The 27964-nt window shown below is 31.7% G+C and overlaps 2 protein-coding genes across 2 annotated transcripts; one reads left to right on the plus strand and one right to left on the minus strand.

Moving 5' to 3' along the window:
* Window positions 1-1050: 1050 nt before the first annotated feature.
* On the plus strand, window positions 1051-7119 carry LOC139518783 (UPF0235 protein C15orf40 homolog). Its single transcript, XM_071310337.1, has 4 exons — window positions 1051-1223; window positions 5078-5186; window positions 5327-5454; window positions 6585-7119. Exons 1-4 carry the CDS (start codon window positions 1110-1112, stop codon window positions 6672-6674), a joined length of 441 nt encoding a protein of 146 aa, XP_071166438.1. The 5' UTR covers window positions 1051-1109; the 3' UTR covers window positions 6675-7119.
* Window positions 6798-26738, minus strand: LOC139518637 (uncharacterized). Its single transcript, XM_071310113.1, has 20 exons — window positions 26666-26738; window positions 24697-25504; window positions 23743-24009; window positions 23069-23127; window positions 21687-21752; window positions 20936-21070; window positions 20653-20772; window positions 19900-19971; window positions 18353-18489; window positions 17566-17658; window positions 16164-16250; window positions 15315-15422; window positions 13790-13976; window positions 13002-13145; window positions 11573-11658; window positions 11235-11305; window positions 8645-8814; window positions 8296-8422; window positions 7187-7260; window positions 6798-6935 (listed from the first exon to the last, which is right to left on the minus strand). The coding sequence occupies exons 1-20, from the start codon at window positions 26736-26738 to the stop codon at window positions 6931-6933; spliced, it is 2889 nt and encodes a 962-aa protein (XP_071166214.1). The 3' UTR covers window positions 6798-6930.
* Window positions 26739-27964: the final 1226 nt, after the last annotated feature.

A 27964-nucleotide genomic window follows, 5' to 3' on the forward strand; every position in this document is an offset into this window, starting at 1 on the left:
TTCTCTACAGAAAGCCGAAAACATAATGTTGAATAGGATTTTTAGGAAAAAACTACCATTGAATATTATATTTGCATGAACTAACCATTAATAAGAGGTCTGCCTGACATCATCCTCAATTTTAGATAAAAGATTTTCATTGCAGTTATACGAAAATATCATTATACAACAAAAAACTTATAACTTAGCTATAGAAGTTGTGATATAACTGAAAAGTAAACATGTTATAATAGACAGAATAATTGTGATTAAATCTAAAAATCTAAAAGATATGTTTTCAATTTTCCAATAATGATTTTTTAATCCACCAAAACTTTTTTTAGCATATGGTCATTACCAAAGAGACAGCATTTTCGACATATCCAGAAATCAACGCCACTTTGCTCATTTGAATATTATACTAATAAAATCGGATACGGGTCACGGAAATTATATTGAAATGATAGGGATTTTTGAAAAAAATGTCTATTTTAACTTTAATTTAATTTTTTTTAGCATATGGTCATTACCAAAGAGACAGCATTTTCGATGATAACATTGTTCACAGTTTGATTTTTACTAAGGAGGGCCCTCATGGGGTTTTTGATTATGTGATTACTTGGCCGTTTTTTTAATGATTATTTGATTATTAAGCCAAATATTTCATGATTATTTGATTACCTAGGACTGTATTTTTAGTTTATGATTATTTGATTACTAAAGATAAGCAAATATTTAATGATTATGTGATTATATTGGCAAAAAAAATGGTGATTATGTGATTACTAGGACCCTCCCATGAGGGGCCTCACTAAGATACGGCTATCTGCATACAAGTTAAGTTTGTTAATCGCGGAATACTCACTTTCTAACATATGAATATAGGGTTAGTAAATGCAATGACACTAAACTCAATTACAAGTATTTTTTTTGCATTTTGCATCCCCCATAGACATCCATTTAACTCAAGTTGCAAGTAGTTCTTTATACTTTTCATTAGTTTGCTTTTCGGTCATTCGTTTTACCAATTTCTACTGGTTCAAATTTTATTTCATAACGTTAACTCGGGCGGTTAAAACAGAACCAGATTACTTGACCTATATTGATTGAAAGAGAAAGTGAAAGTACAAATGTATACCTATATGCAATCCTTACACAGAGCGATCTTTCGAGTCAAAACTGCATCACATTGTGCATGCCGAGATAAACAGACAATGCCGAAGAAGGGAAAAGCTTTTGCAAAGGTAGTAAATAAAGGCAACAGTAGTATACCGCTGTTCAAAACTCGTAAATCATTTTATTTCATATTAATGTTAATGTTGATTGTTAAAATCGCTGTACGAAACTACAATGAGATACGTTCGGAGTGGGACATCAGTGGCGGATCCAGGGGGGGGGGGGGGGTCCGGGGGTTGAAACCCCCCTTTTTTTGGCCGATCAATGCATTTGAATGGGAGCATATAGTTGGAACCCCCCCCCCCCCCCCCCCCCTTTTACTCTGGGTTGGGAACTCCCCCTTTTTAAAATGGCTGGATCCGCCACTGGACATGTAAAAAGTCTATGCGTAAACCATACTGATATATAGCTCCATTGGTGTCTGATGCCTTGTTACAAGTAGGATATTATAACAAGAACACGTTAATTTGCTATGGACATTGCTATTACCAACACGCTTATCCTGAGTTTTAACGTGGTAATTCAACGGGAAACAGTCTAATAATTTTAACTTTGAGACTACCAGTCTTTGCCTGAGGCTTTTATAAATGCTACGTGCTTGGCAGAGAAGCAGCAACTATCTAGAATCCTATTTCACGAAATCGGAACGTTAACGTCTCTCCATGTATTGTATAATCGACAGAACAATTATTAACCAGTAGACATTGTACATTAGACAATCTCATAATCATACAGTGGGAATAAGTCGAATTTTACGCTCGTTATACTTCCTATCGAGTTTCCTATTAAAAAATGTATGAAACATCAAATTTGATAAGGTAAAAACAAAATCATCAAACAAAAGTTGTACAATGTATCATAGTTACATTGCAGTCTCTTTATTTAAAACATACTATGCTGCATGTATTTGAATAAAGGCATGCGGCAGCAACAATATGACACAATCTTCATTACAATGATGTATTCAATTCAATATTTTATTTAAGTCTCATCTCTCAATAATATACTAGAACACACCCGCGAATCGCGGGCATATACAGCTTGTGAACTGTTGTAGGATGATTTTTTGTAAAAGATATTACATGTATGTATGGAGAATTTCATAAAAGGTATCAAAAGCCCTCTCCCTTTTCCCAAAGTCCGATATTTGTTTCCTTTCTGTTAAATTCAATTATTTTCGTGTGTCTGGCCTCAGACCACAATTATTCTTCTCTTTTGCTACAATGCTTCTTTTTGGTAAAAGTCAAATCAAATTAAAAATTTGCACCGTTTCAAACATGAAATAAATGTAATTGCTTTTATATAGATCATTATTAGTCTTAATAAAATATGCTTCTAGGTCAATACATCAGCTAATTTGAGGGGTGGTCGGAGGGGTCCTGATCCCGAAATCCCGGGCTTATAACCATGAAATCCCGAGATGCAGAATTTAAAGAAATTCATATCCCGAAATCGAAAAATATATTCCCGGATCCCGTAAGTATCAATCCCCAAATCCCGAGCTTAAAAAAACCCGAACCCGACGCCCCGAAAAAGGTCGGCATGCCTCCCTCTTATCTCTACCTTACTTTCATTTTTGCCAAATCACTATTTTCCCTTTCAACAATAAATGTTTATGCCCCATTTATGGGCATTATGTTTTCTATTAAAATTTTTGGTCGAGGTAGTTTCAGATGAAGTTGAGCTTGTTTTACCGTTATTTTAATATGTATGCAAGGAGTATGACCCCTTAAAAATTAAAACATTTCAAAGAAAACAGTAGACAGAATCAGGGACCTTTCTATACTCTATACTAATATAGAAAGTCCCTGACATAATACAGAGAGTCTCTATATATTAAAGTAGTATAATCGTAGCTTACATGTAGATAAACGCGAAAAATAATTGTCCTCTCTAAGGATGTATAATAGTTGTGATTCTTGCGATCTGAACACCATAATATGAAGAACGCTCTGAATGGCTTATTTAGGTAGTTTTAGATGAAGTTGAACATGTTTAACTTATTTTAATATATATGCAAGTGGTATGACCCCTTAAATAGTAAGCATTTCAAAGAAAACAGTAGACAGAATCAGAGACTTTTTATACTAACATAGAAAGTCCCTGACAGAATACAGAGAGTCTCTATATATTAAAGAAGTATAATCGTAGTTTATATGTAGATAAACGCGAAAGATAATTGCCCTCTCTAAGAATGTATAATCGTTGTGATTCTTGCGATCTAAACACCATGATATGGAGAACACTTTGAATGGCTTATTTATTTTTCATTTTTGTTATTCATCTTTCGATTGGCTGTACTTGTGTCACAGGTTTTACTTATTTTAATATATATGCAACTGGTATATTTAAACTTAAATAGTAAACATTTTAAAGAAAACAGTAGACAGAATACAGAGGGTCTCTATATATTAAAGTAGTATAATCGTAGTTTACATGTAGATAAATGCGAAAAATAATTGTCCTCTATAAGGAGCTATAATAGTTGTGGTTCCTTCGATCTAAACACCATGATATGGAGAACGCTCTGATTGGCTTATTTATTTTTCATTTTTGTTATCATTTTCTTCTTGTAAATACATGTATATGCAGTTGTTGTTTTTTTAACACTTTCCTACACCCTAGCACATATAAATTATTATATATTTTTTAAAAACTTTATGATGACAATCCTATGAATTAATTATGATATCTATTATTTAGTGATCATTATAACCAAATTCAGTCATCTGTATATAATTTAATTAATTGTTTCCCTATGTTTTAAGGTGTAAATAGTTGATCAAACTATACCCTTTGGGTAGTGCTCCACATTTAATGGAGGAATATACAAGAAACTGAACTATCTATCATACGATTGGTTGTATTTGTGCATGTTTCAAACCGGAAGTCTTATCTATGACTAAAAGTCAGTCCGATGACGGAATCGTATCCGGACTCCTTTTTTGTCGTTTTTCTCCCAAAATAACTTAATCTGAATAATCATAAGAATGGATGACAAATGCGACTATGCATGTTACCTATAGGACACAGAAGCATGATGATTGATTTGTTGTGGAAGGAAGAGAAGCGACACACAAAATGAGGTCTTCTTGTTTAATAGTATAGATAATACAACATTACATTAAATGTAAAAATATATAAATATAAAAAGAGAGCCATTCTGTACAGAATTACAAGAAACTATAACATCAAAAAATATATAAAGAATTCATCTATTATAAAACATATTGACATTAACATTATTTACGGTATAAAACATTTCTACGTCTATTTAAAATAAGATTGCAGGCTTTGGCACAGCTACGAATCATACTATTATCTGTAAATAAAAACACTAATTTCTGTTTATCATCAAAAGACATAAAATCACTATTAAAATGTGTTACTGCATCAAATATTTTTTTTCTTCTAAAATCGTCATAGAGGACACGATAAAATAACATGGGCTTCATCTTCTAAAATATTCATACAATTATCACAGACTCGATCTTTTAAAATTAATTTTTCAAATCTCCCCGTTTCTATTCTTAGTGGTGCTACACCACATCGAAATTTGGCAAAAGAACTCCTTTGCGAAAATGGCCTGTATGTAGCAGCTAGAACACGAATATGTCCACTAATTAAGGCAATCTACTTCAATACATATCTTTACAATGCAATATTTAATTAAAGTATTGCTATGCCATTAAATTAGACAACTCTCAACCATTGACCAAATGACGTGAAAATTAAACTTTGGCAATTATACCACATCTACATTTTATATTAATAATATGACGTACTTTTATCAATAAAATGCGAGACTTTAATATAAAAAAAACATCATAATTAATCTATTTGTGATTAAAATTTGATTTTTTGGCATTTGTTTAAATATTTCTAAGGTGTTGTGTTATGTGTGTTTAACATTTCATTTCAGAAAACAAATGCTCAACCTACAGACGAAGGGCCTGTTATTATGAAGCCTGACAATTCTGTATCAATCAAAATTTTAGCCAAACCGGGTGCCAAGCACAATTCTATCACAGGTAAACATTAATAATATTTAACTTGTCATTTTTGTTCTGTTTTCTTAATAAAATTTTGCCAAGCTTACCTGATTCAAAATTAGATGATGTGTTTCAGAAAACCAGATCAAACTTACATTGACATCACATGCTTTTTACAGGTTTTGAAGACGATGGAATAGGCGTTCAAATATCTGCTCCACCAATGGACGGAGAGGCCAATACAGAACTTGTTAAATATATGGCCAAAGTATTGGGTATTAGAAAGTCGGATATATCACTAGACAAGGTAAACACCATAATTACTATATTATTTATTTTAGTATCTGTTTCTTGTTTCAATTATTAGATATTTCTGATAAAAGAGGATGAAAAGTAAAATTACAAAAATACTAAACTCCAATGAAAATTTAAAACGGAAACTTTCTGATTTTGCCGTTTGATTTGGGATTCCCAAATCAAACGGCAAAATCAGAAGCTCAAACACATCAAACGAATGGATAACAACTGCCATATTCCTGACTTGGTGTAGAAAATGGTAGATTAAACCTGGTGTTATAGCTAGCTAAACCTCAAATGAACCTCTCACATGTATGCTAGTCGCATAAAGTTCCACCATATTGCATTGACAACGATGTGGATAAGGCAGTTTGAACTTTATGTATCAAAAAGTAAAATAACAAAAAATATCGAAGTTCAAGGTAAATTCATAACAAAAAGTCCTTAATTTTGTCAAATGGTAAAACCAAAAGCTCAAACTAGTATAAATTAAATACCGATAAGATTATTTTTAACAACTTTGTATATATTCAAAAAATTTGTATCTGAACTGGTCGAACACAGATTTACTTCAGTAGACATTTGTTATTGTTAGGTTAAAGTTCTTGCTCATTGTTTTGGTAAGTGCTCAAGATTTAACAAATCTTGTAAAATTAGTGGACAATCATTCAGCATTTGTTATATGATTAAATAACCAGTTCAGAAATACAATATAAAGGTGTTACATTTTCGAAGCTGTGATATTTTTGTATAGAAAGAATGCTTTTTCCTTTGTGTGAAATAAATTGAGAAGACATTATCCCTACTTCTAATTGCATTGCTGACACTTAACAATTCGAAAAGATCGATTTGCTCTATTTCTCCCGTGAGTAAATATAAAGAGAAACCCCAAAGACAAAATCAGTCTTTTTTGGGTGTGTCTATTCCTAGGATATAGAAAATCTTTACGAAAACACATCAAATTTGGATATACAGGCGACACATACACACTGTATTGGCCAAAAAATAAAATAAAAAGAAATAAATGTTATTTCGATTTATACTACACAGCTATTTAATCTGAACCGTTGAATGACAGCTTCAGTAAATCCACTGAACATTAAGATAAAAGTTTGACATTTTTTATTGTTATATATACAGGGTTCCAGATCGCGAAACAAACTACTCATAGTTAATGGTCTAGAAAAAGATGTTATAATAACAAGTATCAAAAGCCAAATAGACAAATGAAAGTTCAAGAAGGTGAAGACGATAAATAAGCAGTACGAGCTGACTATGTAGGATCAACGAACAGCATTTTCCTACAGTGCCTATATTATTAAATTGAAGGATGCGATCTCCATGTAAATACATTTTGCTTGCCAAATGAACAGATGCAATGGATGCAAAAGACATAACGAACACTAAAGTTCTAAGCTGAAGTCGTTCTAGGTTGTCTTTATCCCAAAGATTTGTGTCAACACTGAAATGTTTCCATTAATTAACATCAGTCTGAAAAAGAAAAATACTGTTTTATTTAGATATTTTATAATTTGTGAATTCAAAATATTTGCAGGTTTATTGTGACATTTGTTATTTGAAAAAATTAAAATGGACTGATCAAACATATGAATCATCTTCATTATATTTATTTAGATTATTATAATATTGAAAATAAAAACTGTCAATGACCAGAGGTTATTTTCTTGATTTATTAAAATTACACCCTATATTTAGATATTATATTTTATAAAAAAACTAACCTCGTCTTCTTACTGTTACTTTTGTTTTGTTTTGTGGATTTTCTTGTTCCATTTCAGAAAAATGTACTTCATACCTGTAATAAAAATCATGTGAATCTCCTAAATAAGAAAGAACAATCCAGAAGTTAGTGTTGAATAATTCTTTGCACAATCTATATATGTTTTACTGAATCATATATGTGCACTTTTTTAAGCTTCATAAAGATATGAGTACGGTAACTAAATCAACCAATACAATAAAAATCATGTGAATCTCCTAAATAAGAAAGAACAATCCAGAATTTAGTGTTGAATAATTCTTTGCACAATCTATATATGTTTTACTGAATCATATATGTGCACTTTTTTAAGCTTCATAAAGATATGAGTACGGTAACTAAATCAACCAATACAATACTATACTATTACCTAATTTACCAAATTTTAAAACATTAACGTTGATAAAATCACCCAAAAATAGTCATGGCTCTAGAAATGTAATATAGACAATTTAAAAGTAGTACGTATGAAACAGATACTATAATAATTGACCCCTAACAAGTACAAAACCAGGGATATTATGTAAGTATAATGACGATGTTTTTGTTTTGCCTACAGTTGCTTGTTTAACTTACAGATGCAACGATAGACACACACATAGAATTTAAAGCACTCAGACAGGCTTCTGATATTCCGTGCTGGTCTCGAGTGCATATAGGTTTATATAGGTTTGATCCTAATGTGTAAAAGCATTGACGTAAAATGAGTTATTTATATGATACCTGATATATACTATAACCGAGTTAAAACAGTAATTGTCCTACAGGCAAGATCAGTAGTCGAAAGTTTAATACTGATAGATTGTGATTTGAAACTTGCATTACAAATTCTGAGATTTTTAACTGATTGAAAAGCAATTTAAAAAGAAAAGAAAGTTTATTATATTTTTGTATGTGCCTTTAGAAAGTGAGAATGTTATTATCATCAGGCCTAATTTGTTTCTTTACTCCTAATTCCTAATAGTCTATTTATGCTAGCTAACATACGACATAGAACCTACTGGATATATTAACAGATTTTCATATAACTTTGCCATCAGTAGATTAAACTATATTTTTAGATTGACTTACGTTGTACGATCCATTTCGAAGATTGTTTTCCTTTGTTTTCTCTGGTAAGCCCTTTCAATTTTTACATTGATTTCATCAGGATACTTCTTCCAATCAGAACCTTCTTGATACTCCCAAATAGCGCTTACTGAGTTAAAAGATCATTGGTTGAAGTTTTCATTAGACTTAAGTATGTAGAAAATATGTAAACATATAACATTTCCTTTTGGTTAAATTTGACTGATATTTTATTGATATTCGTATTGAATCATCATTATATTGATAGAGCTGATTTTTTTTCATTATAAACATGTACAATTGTAATACAGTAAGAATTCATAAAGTATACACTGCGCAGAGAGACGAGTACCTGTTGAATCTGAATAGATGGGAATGATGTAGTCGCTGGCATGTTTAGTAGATGTAGTGGTTACATCAGATACATATTCATCTTCCTCGTCTGACATTGATCGACGTCTAGCATGCTGACGTCCTGGTATTCGGGCCGTGGTCGGTCGACAAATTTGGGATTTGTCATCTCTTTGAAAGGATAACATATAGGTTGATGCATATTTTTTAATATAATGATACAGATATTTGTTTAAATGATTCCAAAACATATACACATTGTTTGTAGATATCTACTTATGATTAAACTCGAAAAGACCTATTCTTGTTATTAAGTTTGATTATAACATAAAGGCAAAGCTTTCCATATAATGAAGTTAAAAATCTGTTACAATTGTCAGTCATACTACTAGACTCAGTAATAAAGTAATGCAATGCTGAGGCAGTTTGGAAGTTTGAGCATCTCTTCTGTGCATGTTGCAAAAATACTTTTTTGTTTGAAATTATTTACCATTGTATCATTTTATATACAAAAAATATATAAAACTTGTTAAAAGATAACACTGTAACAGATTCCATTGTAGTTTATGTCGGACAAATTCTTTGAAAATGAAGTGAAGATGATTATATTGAATTTGTGTTTTGGGGATGTTTCAAGTAAATATAGAAAGTGACCCCCTATTTGTATTTTATATTTCGGAAGTATTTATAAAAAGCAATTCACATTAAATTTGAACAAACTTTATATCATTTAGTGTTATTTCAATAACTGAATATGCGGAACACATGTACAATGATTAAATAAGATGAATTAATTGGTCTTTGCATAAAAGGTACCATGCAAATGGAATTAATCAGGTCAAATTACTATTTTGCTGGTCAATACTGTATCAGTGTTATGTACTTGTTTTGGCTTTCGAACTTTTTTCATCTGAGCGTCACTGGTTAGTCTTGTGTGGACGAAACGCACGCCTGGCGTATTAAATTTTAAACCTGGTACCTTTTGTTAGCTATTATTCCTGTGTTTCTCTGTCCTTTATGTTCGCCCATTTATTTGTATTGTAGTCCTGTCATGTAATGGTGTCATTTTAATGTTATATTTAACATTGACATAAAAGCGGCAAGTTTGGCATGCCACAAAACCATGCTCAACCCACCATTTGTTTCTTAAAATGTCCTTTACCAAGTCAGGAAAATGGCCATTGGTATGTTATAGTTCGTTTTTGTGTGTGTTACATTTTAATGTTGTGTTTCTGTTGTGTCGTTATTGCCTTTTATATTTGATGCGTTTCCCTCAGTTTTAGTTTGTAACTCGGATTGGTTTTTTTTCTCAATCGATTTATGAGTTTCGAACAGCGGTATACTACTGTTGCCTTTATTTAATATATAAGTCAATGGTATAATCATTTTCGTGACCCATTTATGGGCATTATGTTTTCTGGTTTGTGCGTCCGTCTGTTCGTTTGTTCGTCCTTCCGTTCGTCCGTCCGTGCGTCCCGCTTCAGGTTAAAGTTTTTGGTCGAGGTTGTTTTTGATGAAGTTGAAGTCCAATCAACTTGAAACTTAGTACACATGCTCCCTATGATATGATCTTTCTAATTTTAATACCAAATTAGAGATTGTCCCCCATTTTCACGGTCCACTGAACATAGAAAATGATAGTGCGGATGGGGCATCTGTGTACTGGGGACACATTCTTGTTTTTTACATAATATTCAAAGCGATGCTGTAGACAGAAAAACCCAGAAACAAACGCAAACATTTTTCGATTGTTAACTATTCAAAGCAAGTTGTTTCACTTGTGATTCAGTAAAAATTTTAATCCGTTAAAAAGTTCAAATCAATTATTTCTGCTATTCTGGATTTTTGAATAGTTATATTTTTTTCTGTATCTAATAAGCACGTATTACTGAACGCATATCTCCTTGTGTGCTTTGAATGAAGGATACCAAAGAATACGGATTAGTCTGACTCATATCTTGATTTAAATCTTAGAATTGACAATGAGAGTCGTGTAAGAACAAATATGTGTTTGTGTTGCTCAGTCTAAGTTTTTTCCATGTAATTTGTTGTAGACTTAATTGTCTTTGTGTCATCCTATTTAATTTTGTCATTGCATTATAGGTTACTATTTGACTTCTGAGTTTTGAATGCCTCATGGCATCTCTCGCCTTTTTAAAGGTACGTTCTCTGTGTAATTTTTGTCACTTATGTATCATCATATATATGATATGTATATCTTTTTCTTCGTTGTTGTTTTATTGAATTGTTTCGCTGTCTCATATGATGATATAACGGTTGTTGTTTCACCGTTTTGATTAGATGAGAAACAATACTGGTAGCAAAGAAACCACGAAGATTTCTTTTCTTAATGATGGACCAAAACACATGCAGGTTCATATTTCTCATACTATATATGCTGCTGTTGAGTAAAGAAGTCAGCCAATGAAATAATTTACAGATTATAAAAAAAAAACACTGTTTCATATTTTTTAAGACTTCGTAACATTTCGATTATATATCGACAACGTCCATTTCTGTCAGTCAAAGTATGTGCTTTTCATTGCTTATAATAACTCTTTAACTGACAACCGTGTAATTTAAATACTTACTGTAAACGGATTTCAAATCGCCCATTATTGCCCATCCTATACAGACATGTTCTTTTACAGTCCCATCTTACCTACATTCATACAAAATAAAAACGTAGATTATCTAATGCAATAAAAATGAGTGGAAACATATGTGATCTCTCTAAAAACGCCTTGAAGATACAAAAGATGTAATTAAGCACAAGATGCGTGTTTCGTCTTTACAAAAAATTATCAGTGGTCCTAATGAAAAAGTTCAATATAAAGAACAATGGAAATAAATGCTTTCATATAGTTGTGTCACAACTGGCCTTTTGTTGAATTTCTTGTTATATATTCGTTATACAGGTTATACTCACCACAACGTTTCCATTCCCTCTTACATCTAAAACAGTCCCTATGCTACCTGGTCCACCATCGGCATCGCCAAACTCCCAATCTTGCCCTATAATATATTGTCTCAAACTTATTATTGTGTAACTGACAGTTGTAGCTTTACTTTTCATGAATATTATTGGAATATTTACTAAATAAGATATCAGAAGAAAGATATTTTGTGATATTAACTTACTGATCTAAATATATTTATATATAGACATTATACCCATCCAAACAAAATGAAGATGTCAGTATTTTATAAAGCTTAGCTTAGTTCTAATTTGATTGTATGTTTAAAAGGACAATAAAAAACCCACTTTATATGCACAGATAATCTAAAAGAAGGACGAAAGATACCAGAGGGACAGTCAAACTCATAAATTGAAAATATTGGATTATGTGTTTTGATTAAAAAGAAACATTTTTTTTATTTATATCGCAAATATGAAAGATTTATTAATTGTAAGGTCGCGTCAAAGAATATTCGTTATACATTACAAACATTATTTGATTTAAAAAATGTGAATTTATAATGTTTAGGAAATTGATAAACAAATGCATGTTTATATACTATACTAAGCACGATTTAATTATTTTTTTCACATAATAAATCGAAGAAAAAATACATAACTCTTTCATTGAAAAAGGGCCGAAAGATACCAGAGGGACAGTCAAACTCATAAATCGAAAATAAACTGGCAACGCCATGGCTAAAAATGAAAAAGACATACAGACAAACAAAAGTACACATGACACAACATAGAAAACATAAGAATAAGCAATACGAACCCCACCAAAAACTAGGGGTGATCTCAGGTGCTATGGAAGGGTAAGCAGATTCTGCTCCACATATGGCACCCGTCGTGTTGCTCATGTTATAACAAATCCGGTAACTAGTCTAATTTGGTAGGTCACATTCATGAAGTTACGACGTAAGGAACATATCCAATATATTAATAAAGGGTTTGCTGCTCACAAGGAAGCTATTAAACCAAGAATTTTCAACTTCATCATTTGAAACTCTTGGTTTAATAGCTTGTTTGTGAGCAGCAATCCTCTATCAGAAAACTCATGATAGGAAATACAAGCACGGGAATATCGTATCAATTGGAAGATATATACCCCGTATGCAAGTGCTGCTGGAATGTTGCTACTTAGAAATAGAAATTTCACAATTGGAAAGCTGAAATCATCTCTGTTGTCGTAAAGTTTTGTTTTTAACCGACCCTCATTGTCAATTTGTAGATGTAAGGCCGACTTAACTGTATCTGTTGTATCCTTTATCTCTAGTTCGATGCATTCAACATAGTCACCAAATTTGGAATTATTTAGTGAGGAAACATCATCTATATAGTGGAAAGTAATTTAAGTTATGATAATAATGTCAATATTCATTTATTTCACAACTACCTCTAACAACTCTACAACCAACGGCGATAATCTCATCAACAAGTATTCTAGGTTCATTCACTTTCATAATTTTATAATGGTGTCTTTGTTCATCATACGCATATACATTTTTATCGCCATGGTCCCATTCTACCCAAATTATACCTTTAAAAACAAAATATGCAAATTATTTTAACCTTGCCAATATAATACATATAAATATCTGAAACAGAATCTTAAAAAATTAGTAAAATTGGAACAATTTATTTGATGTGTTTGAGCTTTTGAGCTTTTGATCTTGTTATTTGATTAAGGACTTTCCATTTTGAATTTTCAGTATTTTTGTGATTTAACTTTTTGTTACCCCAAAATGAAAACATGTTTAAATCAAATTAACCTTTAGAGAGATGCTTTTCTAGCTTTAAAACCAGGTTTAATCCACCATTTCCTACATAAGAAAATGCCAGTACCAAGTTAGGAATATGAAAGTTGGTATCCTTTTTTTATGTGGTGTTTGAGCTTTTGATTTTGCCATTTGATTAGGGACTATCCTTTTTGAATTTTCCTCGGAGTTTATTTTTTTTTTCGTTATTTTACTTTTTCAAACTATGCTGTCATCGTTTATCCAAGATTGAAAGCATTCATTGATTGTCCCTTTGTATCTTCTGACTTAAAAAAACAAAATATGGGTAGCACTTACAGTATGCATTATGTCTGTGTTTACACTTTATTAAGCATATTTGCTGTATAAAAGCATTCAATCGCACCATATTCAGAAATAACAATACATAAGACTTGTCAATACATACCACCTTCGTTTAGACCGACCACTGTTCCAGGAAGATTACGATCCTGATCACCAAACGACCAATCAGGTCCTCGACGAACCCTATCACCAAGTTTTAAGGTACTCAGGTTCAGTTCCAAAAACATTCCTCTTGCGTTTTCATGACTTAGAGGGTTTATAAAATCCATAACCAAATCTAAGCAGTCATCCTATAAAGAACATTTCAAGTGCTTATACAATTTTAGTAAGACCAGTTTGAATTAATGACGACGATCGATGTCCATTTCATGTCAATTTCGTTAGCAACGCCACGTGCCTTCTTAGTTTCTATCGATACTTTTCCATTCCAAGCGAGCAGCATGATATGAAAAATTATCACAAAAAAAAAGGATCAAAATAGCGATAATAATGAATATCGTACAGTATGACTTTTGTAGACGCTAATTAAGTCATTCGTGTTCTAGCTTTCTTGTTATTCGTTACGGACATGACATTGACGAGGATATAGAATATATCGCCTTTTTAATGCACATCTCTTTAAAAAGTATTCAAATTATCGCATTCTTGCCTTCTTTTCTTTTAAATTCAAATACACTTCTTGATGTTTAAGCACAAATTATCTAAAACCTTTTGATCTATCTTTTTTAGATTCGTTTCTCTGTTAATTATAACTATTTCTGTTTTGTCGTCAATAAATTGCGGACTGTTGTTTGTCTTTTGTTCATTTGTTTTAATCTTTGATTTAACTGTACTGCTTCGACTTCATTTTTACTCCATAGTACTCAATTCTAAATAGTAGAACAATACTCAAACATGTTTTAAAATATATATAAAAAAAGATGTTGAATTAGTGCCAATAATCCAAATCTCTACCAGATACCAAAAATGACGTAGTAGTTATAAAATTGAGATAGAAAATGGGGAATGTGTCAAAGCGACAACAACCCGACCATAGAGCAGACAACAGCCGAAGGCCACCAATTGGTCTTCAATGTAGCGAGAAACTCCCGTACCCGTAGGTGTCCTTCAGCTGGCCCCTTAAAAAATATGTATACTAGTACAGTGATAATGGACGTCATACTAAACTCCTAATTATTAGTAGCTATAGGTCGCCGTATAGACTTCAACAACGACCTAAACCACATACGGCAAATTAGAAATTTTACAAACTAATACACTAAAAAAAACATGTTTTTCCGACTGTGAAAAGGATCGTACAGAAAATGTGTGTGTGTGTGTGTGTGTGTGTGTGTGTGTGTGTGTTATTTTAATGATATATATTATATAATAATGACGCATACTTCACTCCATCTATTGATTTAACGATTTTTATATATATTTTTTATTAAACGTTCAGTTATAAATCTCGCAATGGTAAAAAAGCTGTAAAACAGAGACTAGAAATTACACATCCATGAATCACAAGAAAAATGCTGCAAAATAACAATAAGAATGCTGCAAATACAGTAACAACTGAAGAAATTTCTATTTATAAAAGGCATATGATAATTTGCTAGGATATCGATTTCCTAAAATGTACTGCTTACATGTTTATCGTCATGACTTAATATCTCTCTGATTTTCCATTGGATGACTTCCCTCGTCTGTTTACTTGGAACATTCCTTATCTCTGAAGCAATATGTGATGCCACAGCCTGAATAGATATAAACTGAGTTAATAACTTTCTAATTTCTTTTACTTATTTTTATATAAAGGGAAAATCGATCATTTCATTTTGGCAAAAAGGAAAGTCAGACTTTTCGCGAACTGTATACTATAGAATTATAATTGTCGTCATGATATATATTCGACCAAATATAACACAATGAGATAATACAAAGTAAATACAACAAATAAAAATGTCAACAAAAAAGAACAAAAATTTGAAATCTACGAATGCTGAATATTGCCACATAAGTAGCAGGATCTGCTTACCATTCCGGAGCACATGCGATCAACCCCAGTTTTGTGGTTGAGTTCGTGTTGTTTAGTCTTTAGTTTTGTGTACTATTATTTGTCCATTGTTTGTTTATTTTTAGCCATGACAATATCAGTTTATATTCGATTTATGAGTGTTAAAGGCTCCCTGCATGTCTCTTTCGCATTGTTTTTTGCAGATGCCTTAAGCTTAAATGGACGATTAAACATATCCCGTAGACATTCATTTATCAAGCAAAAACTATTCAATGTGTATGTGTTTCCCAGTCATTATCCCTGTATACATTGTGGTTAGTGTTATATTGATGATGTGTTTGAATGAAACACTAGTTCATTAAACAAAATAAAAATAGTTAAGATATAATTTTCCATTGCGTTAATGAAGATTATCAATACCTATCGTCTTTGTTTTTAAAGATGAATAAAACATGTTATACTAGTATTTATTTTGACTTACCATTACTTGAGTCATTCTGATTAAACGATACATTTCATTGGTTTGTATAACTTTACCATGTGTCTGCCTTACTGCTTCTTCTAAAATCTTAAATATTGTACGAACACTGTAAACTAAACAAGTACTGATTAATGAATACAAATAATTGCTTTAAACAAAGTCAAAATTTGTTTGACCTAGAATTTAAAACTGTGTACATGTTAGTATTTAAACATACAAGAGACCAGGTAAGACATTAGTGATTGTTAACCAGTATTTATCACGTGAAGAGTTGATTTAGCATCCGACTTGGATGAGGTTACTATTATTCTGAAATGAAATGAACTTAGCTCTAGACTATTCCGATGTAAAAACATACAGGACCAATGCTTAAACTCTTTGATACTGATATTCTATTATTTAAATTTTCTGTTTCAAACTTCGAAATTACTTCAAATAACGAATGTATCTTTCTACGCTCCAATTCCATGCCCGGCTTTTGACTAATTTTAATTTATAAGCTCTTCGTGTTTTAAATATTTTTGATTCCCAAGTATTTTGGTATTTAGCATCATTAAAGTGATGTTTATTGAGCACATCTGTTGCAAGAAAATTGTTACCGTTGATGTTGTTATTCGTACTTTCAAAAATGAAATATTCATTTTGAATGAGTACGAAAAACAAGAGCGGCAATATTTCAGATTTTAAAATGTTTGAGTTTATTTGTATTTTCTATGAATATAAATTAAGGCTGTGTTCCATTTGATTCTTTTTTTGCAAGTGATGTCATTAGTAAAGTTTTGTGTCTCATTAAAAAGAACAACAGAAATTAATTGTACAATAAGATAATTTATAGTAAACTACGACAAAGTTATAATTCTTTTTAGTGTAAAGACTTCCGGACCTTCATAAAAATAAGTTGTCTTCCAAGCTGGAGAATCTAATGCACAAACAAATTTGAAAACACGCAGAAGACTTCGGCGATCAGATTTTCTTAGACATTCAAATGTCATGCGAACAAAAATCAATTCTTTAAAATATCATAAAACCTTCCGGAGTTTTTGGTCTCCAATGAACTTCAACTTTGTATCTTATTTGACCTTTACAATATTTTGATTCGAGTATCATTGAAAACTCTTTTGGTAGACGAACTTCGAATCTGATGAATACCCTTTTGAGTCTGGTATCCATAATGACTTTATAAATAAGAAGCATACTAATCCGGTGATTTTGAAATTAGTTTTGTAGGAAAAGTAAAAAAGAAATTATACGAAGAATTGAATCAAATGAGCGCCTTCATTTTAATTTTCGATAAGGGTATAGTCATTTTTTCAGCGTGTTATTTGTTTTGAAGCATCTTTGCTGCTGATTAAGATGTTTTGTTACATACTATTTAGTTCTGTGGCTCCAATCATTTACTTACCGAATTATTTTTGTCATCTCCTATTGGAACATAATATATTTTTGTTTGAGTGCTACTTATCATCTCTAGTACGCTATCAGTCTCTGGACGACCCTTAAAATATAATACATTTGAAAAAATAATTTCTGATCAACATTGGTATAGTCTTTACTAAAAAAAAGAGATGCATAAACATAATGTAAGAGGGAAGAATAATGATACACTCACCAGTTATCTGAACCGTTCTAGTCCTAACTCACCATAGGGGTAAAAGAAAGTAAAGGTATGAAGCATATTTAGCTTTGCATGTATCTGTTTTATCTAGTCCATCCATGCTAAATTGGATACATGAAATCAACATACATGTACATTGATTTATATAGTAAAAGATTATAATGAATACAATGCAAAGCAAAGTTAAAAGAAAACGATTGGGTGCTTACATTCTTGTTCTGAAGACTCTGTATCTCTGCCTTGTAGTAACCAGAATAAGGAACAAGTGGATAAATTATAATTGTCGTAACCAAATTCTGTCCTCTTTTCCTATATTGTGATAACTCATACTTGTTCTTACATGAACACTAGAAGGAATGCATTATGCGGAGAAGGATCTGCTGCCCCTTTTTTTAACTCTCTTTAAAAACATTGAATTTAAATCGTCTGTGAGATACGGAAAGTTAACGATAATAATAAAATCATATTGCCGATACATTTCTGCAATTAGAATAATGGTGGTCCTTGCATTTGCAACACTAATTTATGTGGTGGTAATACACTATAAATCAGGTCAATATCACCCAATACTCACACGGAAATTACCAAAGACAAAAGAACAGCTTATACCAACATCTCGATCAAAATCTGGGAATACACGCCCAGAAGTTCCATCCGTGAAAATGATCATATGACCCTGCAATTGACTATCCCCGATTTGACCCATTGGACCTGTAAAGAAGGAAAGGAAGAAAACGCATTATTTATTTAAACATAAACTTATATATCATTGGACATAGCACTGCAATACAAAACTAGATTAGCCAAAATATCACAAATGGCCCCGCTCGCAGAAAAAGCTATGAGCCATTTGAAGGATTGGAGTATTTTCACGAAAATTTCAAAGCCCAAAGCTCGTAATGATGGACATATTCATTGAATCTGAACCAAATACGACATGCAACACATAATTGTATTCATATACTAAAATAAACCTTCATAAGTGAAGGTGTTTATAGAAAAACCCACTTTGTTGGCCCAGCAATATAGATATTAGTAAAGTTGAAAGTCGTGTGTTTTTTGACTTGTCGATCTGATACTTAATAGTCATTTCTTTTCGACTTGAAAGCCTCGTTATCATTGTAAAAACTCATTTTAATTATTGTGGTTGATAATAATTAATTGTGCACTGAATAACATAGTTATATAATTTGAAAAATAAAATATGGTAAAAACGGAGACAAATAAAAACTACATTGAACAATGTTGAACTAGGCTATATACATGGACTAAAAATTCACTGATAGAAAACTAAAGTTTATAAGGACAAAATGAAAAACTGAAACGAAACAACAATCATGAAAGCTTTTATTGAGAATTCAGGAAATAAGCAATATCAAATGTTAAATGACACGATTCTATAAGAAATCATTATGTTATGATGTATACTTTTGTTTTATTATGTTGAGCTCTGTATTCCGTTTTTGTTATCTATCATATAATAACAGTATTTGTTAGTTAATTGCATTTCCTGTATTGATTGTTGTTAACGTTTTTCCTTTCGCCTTTCGGTCCACTAATGCAGATTAGAAAAAAGGTATATTCTTGTGTATAATTTGGAGTTTAGTATGGCGTTCATTATCACTGAACAAGTATATATATTTGTTTAGGGGCCAGCTGAATGACGCATCCGGTTGCGGGAATTTCCCGCTGCATTGAAGACCTATTGGTGACCTTCTGTTGTTGTTTGTTCTATGGTCGGGTTATTGTCTCTTTGACACATTCCCCATTTCCCTTCTCAATTTTATAGTTGATATCTCTGCAACTAGTTTAATTGCATATTCTTTTACTTGTTCTAAGTTACGACTCTCATAAGTGGCTATCCTATGTCATATATTTATGAAAGTTTGCTTACTAACTACTTTCATCTGAGCGTCTTTAATAAGTTTTTTTGTGGACAAATCGCTCGTGTGGCGTATCAACCCTGGTCTCTTTGATAACTAAAGTATCTTTGTTTTGTTTTTTTCTCATTATTGTAGTTTTCTTGCGAATTAGCTGTCTAAAATGAAAGATGTTTGTTTTTTCGTATTTTCATGTTGATGTTTACATGTATAACTACTTATAAAATTTTAATTTAATTACCTGACAGAACTCCAGCTAGTCCCATTATTAATCCTCCTAAAATGGGTGCATTTCCTTGTGGTTGTAGTTGCGCTATAAAATTTAAATACGTAGTGTAGGAAAATAATAACAAATAATCATAATGCCATTGTACACGTAGTAACTAATATTTTATTATTATTTCATGTCAAAATGCCAGTTTTTGATTGGATAATACGAGGGAGATAATTTTTTATATCACATGGCAACAACTTTATAACGCTTCACGGAGATAATTGATGAAGTGTACGCTTTTTTAAATATGGATGGTTGTTATGGTGCAAGACGTCACAGTTTATTACTTTTAATTTGAAAAACTTAATTGACAGTAATAACAGAACATTCAGTATAATAAATTGAACTGAGAGCTTGATACAGAAGATTGTTGTCTCAAATAGACAATGTCAACCTTGGCTGTGCCTCGATTTACAATGTTTTCATGGGGTAACAATCTGCTTTGTTGTATTTCACTGTTCTGTTGTGTCTTTTTTCAACTTACAGTTGATATGTTTCCCTCGGTTTTAGTTTGTAAGCGGTAAACTACTGTTGCCTTTTATGCATGACCCTCTCAACTAAGTGTTATTTATATCATAGCTTAAAATAACTTAATGTTGATATTCTTTTTTTTTGGGGTCAAAGATAAAGCTAACACCAGAGATATGTACAACTTATGCGGAACAATGTTTTATGTTTATGATTTATGATTTATGTTTTTTTTTCAATGTACTATTTTACCAATTTGTTCCAATATCAAATTGTAATCAGGTGTTGTTTCTTGAATAAGTTGATTCTGTCCACCAAATACAACAAGTCCGATATTATCACCACCTCCAATCTCGGCAGCTTGCTTTGAGCCTATAAACAACAAAGATATTGATTTTTAAAAGTAAAATATAATACATACATGTATCTTTGTCATATATTGATAGTCTCGATATTTTCATTTGCATCATCAAAACATAAAATTACGAGAAGAATTTTCCTTCTTTCTGTATACATATTAGAATATGAATCTAACCTTCAACATACTGAACAGCAGCAGATTTCATAGCTTCAAATTTTTGTCCATTCATTCTTTCAGAAATGTCTAAAACCAGGGTAATGTGGCGCGCTCTTCTGTGATTTCTCATACGTGAAATTTTTCTGCATCTACCTAGAAGCAAACATCATTAGCCTTGTCACTGCAATTTAGAATCTAATAAAAATAAACTATACAGCGATTTGCTTTAATATGAATGTATATTTGTCATTTGTCACAGTTAGTTCTCTCTATCTTTTTTTGTACATTCATACAAACTGCTGCTTATTATTGTATAAGAGGTTCAGATTTTTTTGTTTTGAATACATACTTTAATATTGAAAATGATACTTGAAAATTTGCGTATGGTGCGCTTTCCTGGATCTAACTTCATGAGACAATTCATACCGCAGAAAAATTGCCAAGTATATATAACACGCAAAAACGCTATATAAAATTAAGAATGGAAATGGGGGATTTCAAAGGTACAACAACCCGATCAAAGCACAGAAAACAGCCAGAAGCCACCAAAGGGTCTTCATAACAACGCGACTTTTGTAACACGCCATTCGACTTTGTTAAAACTCGAAACTTCAATTTTGTTACTCGCTACTTCATTTTTGTAACTCATATCTTGACTTTCTTAACTAGCAGTGTGACTTTTCTTTTTGCAACTCGCAACTCGACGATAAGACACCCTCCTTTTCTATATTATATATGTGTATGTAGAATAAAACACCACACTACATACTGTATTCAAGAACCTGCTGAAGATGCTCTAACCAGTCTCTTATGGTCCGAGGCTGTTTCGTGCCATCTAGAACAAATCAAATATTTACATATATTTTATACAGAATTTTTCAATAACTCAACGTTAATTTATATTTGTATCATTTGTTTTTTCAAAAGAGGGATAAAAAGTTACCATAGAGAGAGTCAAAATGACGACATTGTGAGATTTTTTGCAGGGCTAAGAATAAGGATAAGCAAATGTACTACTAGTATATTATGAGGTTCATGCTAAAACAATAATGTCAATGTACTTTAGACATCTTTTTGAAGTAACAATTCTTACAATAATAATTTCTAGTATATTAATGTTATTTACATCTTGCATATCCCTATGTTAAATCATCGAACATTAAAAGATATTTTATTTTATAAATAAATCATAACATTATGGGTTTCCAGCCTATGATGGAATCATGCTTATACGTTCAGGTATTTCACATCCAATCTTTTATGGTAATATTCTTTACAAAGCACAAACATGTCGCCATTCCACTCAAATCATGGGCCTCTGGCCTTTGTTACTCTTGCATAGTTTTTAATCTTAGTTCATTGATATATTTTTAGGAGATTGTTCACTTCAGTGTTTCTGTTTTTTCGTTGTTTACCTCTTATAGTTGGACCAACAATCAATCTTATAGTTGGTGTGTTTTCCTCGGTTTTACTTTGTAACACGGATTTGTTTTTTGTCTCAATCGATTTATGACTTTCGAACAGCGGTAAACTACTGTTGTCTTTATGATGATAATGGCTGTATCCCTATTTTGACATTTTACCTATAATGTCTTTTTTGTTCACGCATCGTCATAAATATAATGGAATTTGATACGAGTGTCATACACATGAGAGGTTTAGCGCTATATAACCAGGTTCAATACACCAATTTCTACATTAGAGAATGCTTGTACCAAGTAAGGAATATGACAGTTGTTGTCCATTAGTTTGATGTGTTTTATCATATGATTTTGACATTTCATTAGGGACTTTTCGATTTGAATTTTCTTCGGAGTTCAGTATTTTTGTTCTTTTACTTTTTAGTATGACGTCTTTTATCCCTCAACTAGCACACATTTAGTTAAATAGCCAGGTTCAGCACACCTCCGGGTGCAGGATTTTTTTCTCGATGTGTTCAAGACCCATTTGTGGTCTTTTCTTGTTATCTGCTCTTTCGTCGAGTTGTTGTCTCTTTGGCACATTACCAATTGTCTTTCTCTGTTTCATTTTATTAATGGTTTACTTTTACAAATTGTGACTTGGATGGAGAGTTACATTGGCACTCAGACCACATCTTCTTTTATCTAATTAAGGTATGTCATCAAACATGACAATGCTTTATGAACTTACCGTTGTCATTAAATGCGGCATCCGTATGCAAGTCTGTTTCATTCCATGTTGGAATAAATCTATAAATCAAAATATCGCTGATTAATCGCGATTAGGAAAACTTATAAATGTATTTCAAGAAAAAAAATATTCTTGTTTTGTGATCATTTAAGGTTTTCGTTAATGGCACGAAACTGCTACATTCATCTTTGCAGTAAACATGTTGGTGACCCTCTGCTGTTGTTTTTTATTTGGGCGGGTTGTTGTCTCTTTGACACATTCCCCATTTCCATTCTCAATTTTATGACAACACAACTGGATTAATTGAAATAAGCCTTTCATAAGTATTTTTTTTAATCCGTATTCATTTAACTAGATCGAATCTGCTGTATTACAAAAACAGATATATGAAAATATCTTATCTGAAAATACCAAGTCAGATATATTACAGTTATTATGTAGTTGTTCCGTTTGTTGAGTGTTTTATTTTGTCATTGTTAACTTTATATTGATTCCCCTTTTTAAATTTTCAATAGAATTCGGTATATTTATTCTTCTTACTAAGGATAATGCATGCATAAAAGAGATGCTTGTTCTGTTGATGTAACAAGTCTTGTTCTTCTAGGGTTCATGCGATTCCCTCAATTTTGTTTTATTTCCAAGTACATACATGTGATAAACCGTTTGTTACATACCTTTCTGACGACGAAACTTTGGGTTTTGTACTGTGAATGGAAGATTGTTCTATATTGGGTACTGGTGAATATTCTACTGGAACATCAATATTTGAAGATGAAACTATACAACCTTCAAAACATTCTAAAGTACCATGAAAGCTCACACGGTTATCATAGTGTATATCTGATCTGGTGGTTTTGTATCCAAAGTCATTTTTTGTACATCTATAAGTCATTTTTGGTATATTAATTAATTCAAATTCATCTTCTTGTTCAGTTGAATCGCTACAAAACCTCAATATATACATATTTTCTAGATATATTTTCAAAACTACAGTATAGGATTACGAGACAAAATGATTGAACAACAGACGTATAGTTATAATCTTGTGGAATAGGATTTTAAAGCCAAGGAGATATATTTCCCTATGTTACTTTATTAACAACATGAAAAATATATCTGTTAGAATATGGATTCGAAATAATACTTTTTAAATATTTTTTTCTGCAATTGAAATCATTCTTTCACAATTTGATCATTCCACAAAATCGATATTGTAAAAATGGTTACTTTACTTAGTCCGTTTCTGTGTGTATTACATTTTAATGTTGTGTCGTTGTTCTCCTCCTATATGTAATGCGTTTCCCTCAGTTTTAGTTTGTTACCCCGATTTGGTTTTTTGTCCATGGATTTATGAGTTTTGAACAGCGGTATACTACTGTTGCCCTTATTTATAAAATACCGTTGAAACATTTGAAATGTAACGAAATTCATGGCAATACAATATTATTTTTTTCACGAGTGGAATTTGTAAGAAAGTGGTGCTCGAAAAATGATGCACATCTTGGCAAAAAATTATTGAGATTTCTTGCAATTCATACGCACCGTTAGCGCTAGTAAATGAAGTTACAACGACGATCAGCATATAGGTTAAATATTTATGATATCTAACATATTAACTTATGCCATACCTTTTCAGTGACATGGATCTGCGTTTTGTTTCGATACAAGACAGCTTTATATTTTGCTTAATGTTTGGTTCTGGCGAACATTCCACTGGAACATGACAAGTGGGAGATTGAAATGCATTATCTTCAAAACTTTCTAAAGTACTTTGAAAGCCAATACGATTATCATTTTGAATATTCCAACTACTGTGTTTATATCCAAATCTATTTTTAGTACATATTTTATTTGGCTTAGTATTATTCATGTTGTTTTGTGAAAGTTGTACGCGGTCAGTTGTATGGTTACTTTTGGTTTTGTTTGACACATTCTCTTCATCTTTAAAAGCATATGTATCATTATCGCCGGTTCTACCTCGATGTTCTTCAGCTTCAGTAATATGATTACTGTCATCTTTATGCGTTCTTGTCGTAAAACCATTACAAATTGACACGTTGTAGACATCTATGGACAAATCTGTTTTGTATGGAAACAATGTTTTACATCTGTCGGGTTCCATTGTGTATTCTGAATTTATATTCTGAATAGATTTATACAAATGACCATTCTTACTCTTTTCAGCGTCTTCTGTAGATTTGATTTCCAAATCTTTCTTTGCAGGTACACTTATGTTTTTCAAACAAGTGGTTGTAGGTTGATTTGTATTATGATTATTACTTTTATCTGTTGTTCTGTTGCCTTGAATGTTTTCTACCTTAAATGCGATTTTGTTTAATGCTTCTTTCAAAGAATGAACTAGTAGATTAATATCGATTATTTTGGCAGAACTATTATTGCACTGTGTCTCTAAGTTTTGTACATGTTCTTCGAGACCTGTAAAATATGTTATAACAAACAGTTATACATGTGCACACACTATTCATATTCCTCAAAATTGGTCTTTTATAGTTTTTTCCAAGTTTTTAAATTTTTCTTAAAACCTTGTATGCATAAAAAGTAATCTTTGTTTTAACGTTATCTTATAATGTTTAGAGGGCTAAGATTTTTTAAATGGATTTTTATATTTCCTTTACACAAGATGAAAATGTAGCTCCTGAAATCATTAAATGTAAAATTAAGAAATTCTTTTCAATTATTTACCTCATCGAGTAAAATAGTTAAATGTTTCACTTTTAAAGATAATTACTGGACAAAAAAAGTAAAATCACAAAAATACTGAACTTAGAGGAAGATCAATTGGGAAAGTCCATAATCACATGGCAAAATCAAATAACAAAACGCATCAAAAACGAATGGACAAAAACTGTCATATGGTGTTACTCATATGGTGTTACTCATTTTCATTATAATCTAAGAAACTTATATAAGTATTATTTGTGTCTGATAAACTTTAATGATATTGGATATGCTCCTTACGTCGTAACTACAAACCCCTTCCCTTTCCTAAATGTGACCTACCGAATTAGACTATTTACCGGATTTGTTATCTCATAAGCAACCTGACGAGTGCCACATGTGGAGCAGGATCTTCTTACCCTTCCGGAGCACCTGATATCACCCCTAGTTTTTTGTGGGGTTCGTGTTGTTTGTTCTTTAGTTTTCTTTGTTGTGCCATATGTACTATTGTTTGTCTGTTTGTCCTTTTCATTTTTAGCCAAGGCGTTGTCAGTTTATTTTCGATTTATGAGTTTGACTGTCCCTCTGATATCTTTCTTCCCTCCTTTTTAATGATTATATCCCATCGATTCAATAAACACATTAATGATATTAATTTTCAAATACTATCTACGCTATAATTTTGCAAAACTAAACATTTGAAATATCCTTCAAACGTTGAGTGTGATTGTGCAACGTATTGCAAATACATATACACTGGTCCCAAGAGTAGACTACACACGTAATTCGATAATTGACGTTACATGTCACTATGCAGAATATAAAAGGACATCAGTGCACAGACGAATAATTAGAAACATATTTCATCAACCACATGTATAAAATTGTGTATACATATAATTAACCTTAGCTACTTACTTTCAAGTCGTCTGTTCGTTTGCTTGGAATTTTCAACTAAACTGAAATAAAAAAGGATCCTTGTGATTTCCATAACGAGTTAGTATATTGTTATGGAATAATCGTTTCACAGATGATATCGAATATGTTCATTATGTCGTAACTACAATCCCCTTCCCTTCGAATTAGTCTATTGATCGTGTTTGTAATAACATGAGCAAAACGACGGATGCCACATGTAGAGAAGGATCTGCTCACCCTTCTGGAGCACCTGGGATGGGTGGGGTTCATGTTGTTCAGTCTTTAGTTTTCTATGTTGTTTCTTGTGTAATATTATTTTTCTGTTTGTCTTTTTCATATTAAACCTTGGCGTTGTCAGTTAATTTTCTATGTATGGGTTTGACTGTTCCTTTTCTGGTATCTTCCGCCCCTCTTTAAAGTATTTACATTGGGATGGCATATGGCATATTTTGTTAATAGTGAACAAAAGGTAAAACAGGTTACACAGAAGAACACTTTGGTACTTTAACATCCCGTCGTTGTGTTGTTGTGCTTTTTTGTATTTTGTTTTCATTGCTTGCGTTTTTGCTTTTATTGTATATTCGCTTTTGTTTTTCTTTGTTGACCTATTTTTTTCATTTTAATAGTAATTGAGGTTATATTATCATACTGTATAAAGCAACCTTTTAGATTTTAATCGTAACCCTGCTTAATTTACTAGCATTTTATAAAATATGCTTTCAGATTTAAAGCTTATTCCCACTAAAACTGCAATTTAAAAAGTACCCTTTTAGATTTTAAGCTCATTTTCCTTCCGGAGCACCTGAGATCACCCCTAGTTTTTTGGTGGGGTTCGTGTTGTTTATTCTTTAGTTTTCTATGTTGTGTCGTGTGTGCTGTTGTTTGTTTGTCTTTTTCATTTTTAGACATGGCGTTGTCAGTTTGTTTTAGATTTATGAGTTTGACTGTCCCTTTGGTATCTTTCGTCCCTCTTTTCACTTAACTTTTACTGTATAAAAAAAGATAAATCACAAAAATAATGAACTTAGAGGAAGATCAATTCGGAAAGTCCATAATCACATAAAGGATACATTTTAAATTCTAGATTTGAAATTTTTACGTTTTTATAAATTTTTAAATTATATTCATCATATCGAAGAGAATAGGAGGTTGACTGATGTTCCCCTATTTGTGACATTTAACTATTATACTTGTTTTTACTTTTTCACAAATTGTTGTCAATATAATTTTATCTTATGCAACTGTCATACACGTGAGAAGTTAAGCTAGCGATGCATCATTTTCTACATTATATAATGT

This window comes from Mytilus edulis, chromosome 4 (genome assembly GCF_963676685.1).
Source record: "Mytilus edulis chromosome 4, xbMytEdul2.2, whole genome shotgun sequence".
Lineage (NCBI taxonomy): Eukaryota > Metazoa > Mollusca > Bivalvia > Mytilida > Mytilidae > Mytilus > Mytilus edulis.

Coding starts and splice junctions, on each gene's coding strand:
- LOC139518783 (XM_071310337.1), top strand. CDS start 1,110: ATGTATACCTATATGCAATCCTTACACAGAGCGATCTTTCGAGTCAAA. Junction 1,224..5,077: donor AGGGAAAAGCTTTTGCAAAG/GTAGTAAATAAA, acceptor ATTTCATTTCAG/AAAACAAATGCTCAACCTAC. Junction 5,187..5,326: donor CAAGCACAATTCTATCACAG/GTAAACATTAAT, acceptor TGCTTTTTACAG/GTTTTGAAGACGATGGAATA.
- LOC139518637 (XM_071310113.1), bottom strand. CDS start 26,738: ATGGAAATCACAAGGATCCTTTTTTATTTCAGTTTAGTTGAAAATTCC. Junction 21,753..23,068: donor TGCCGCATTTAATGACAACG/GTAAGTTCATAA, acceptor GATTTGTTCTAG/ATGGCACGAAACAGCCTCGG. Junction 17,659..18,352: donor TTGTCTTTGGTAATTTCCGT/GTGAGTATTGGG, acceptor TTATATTTTAAG/GGTCGTCCAGAGACTGATAG.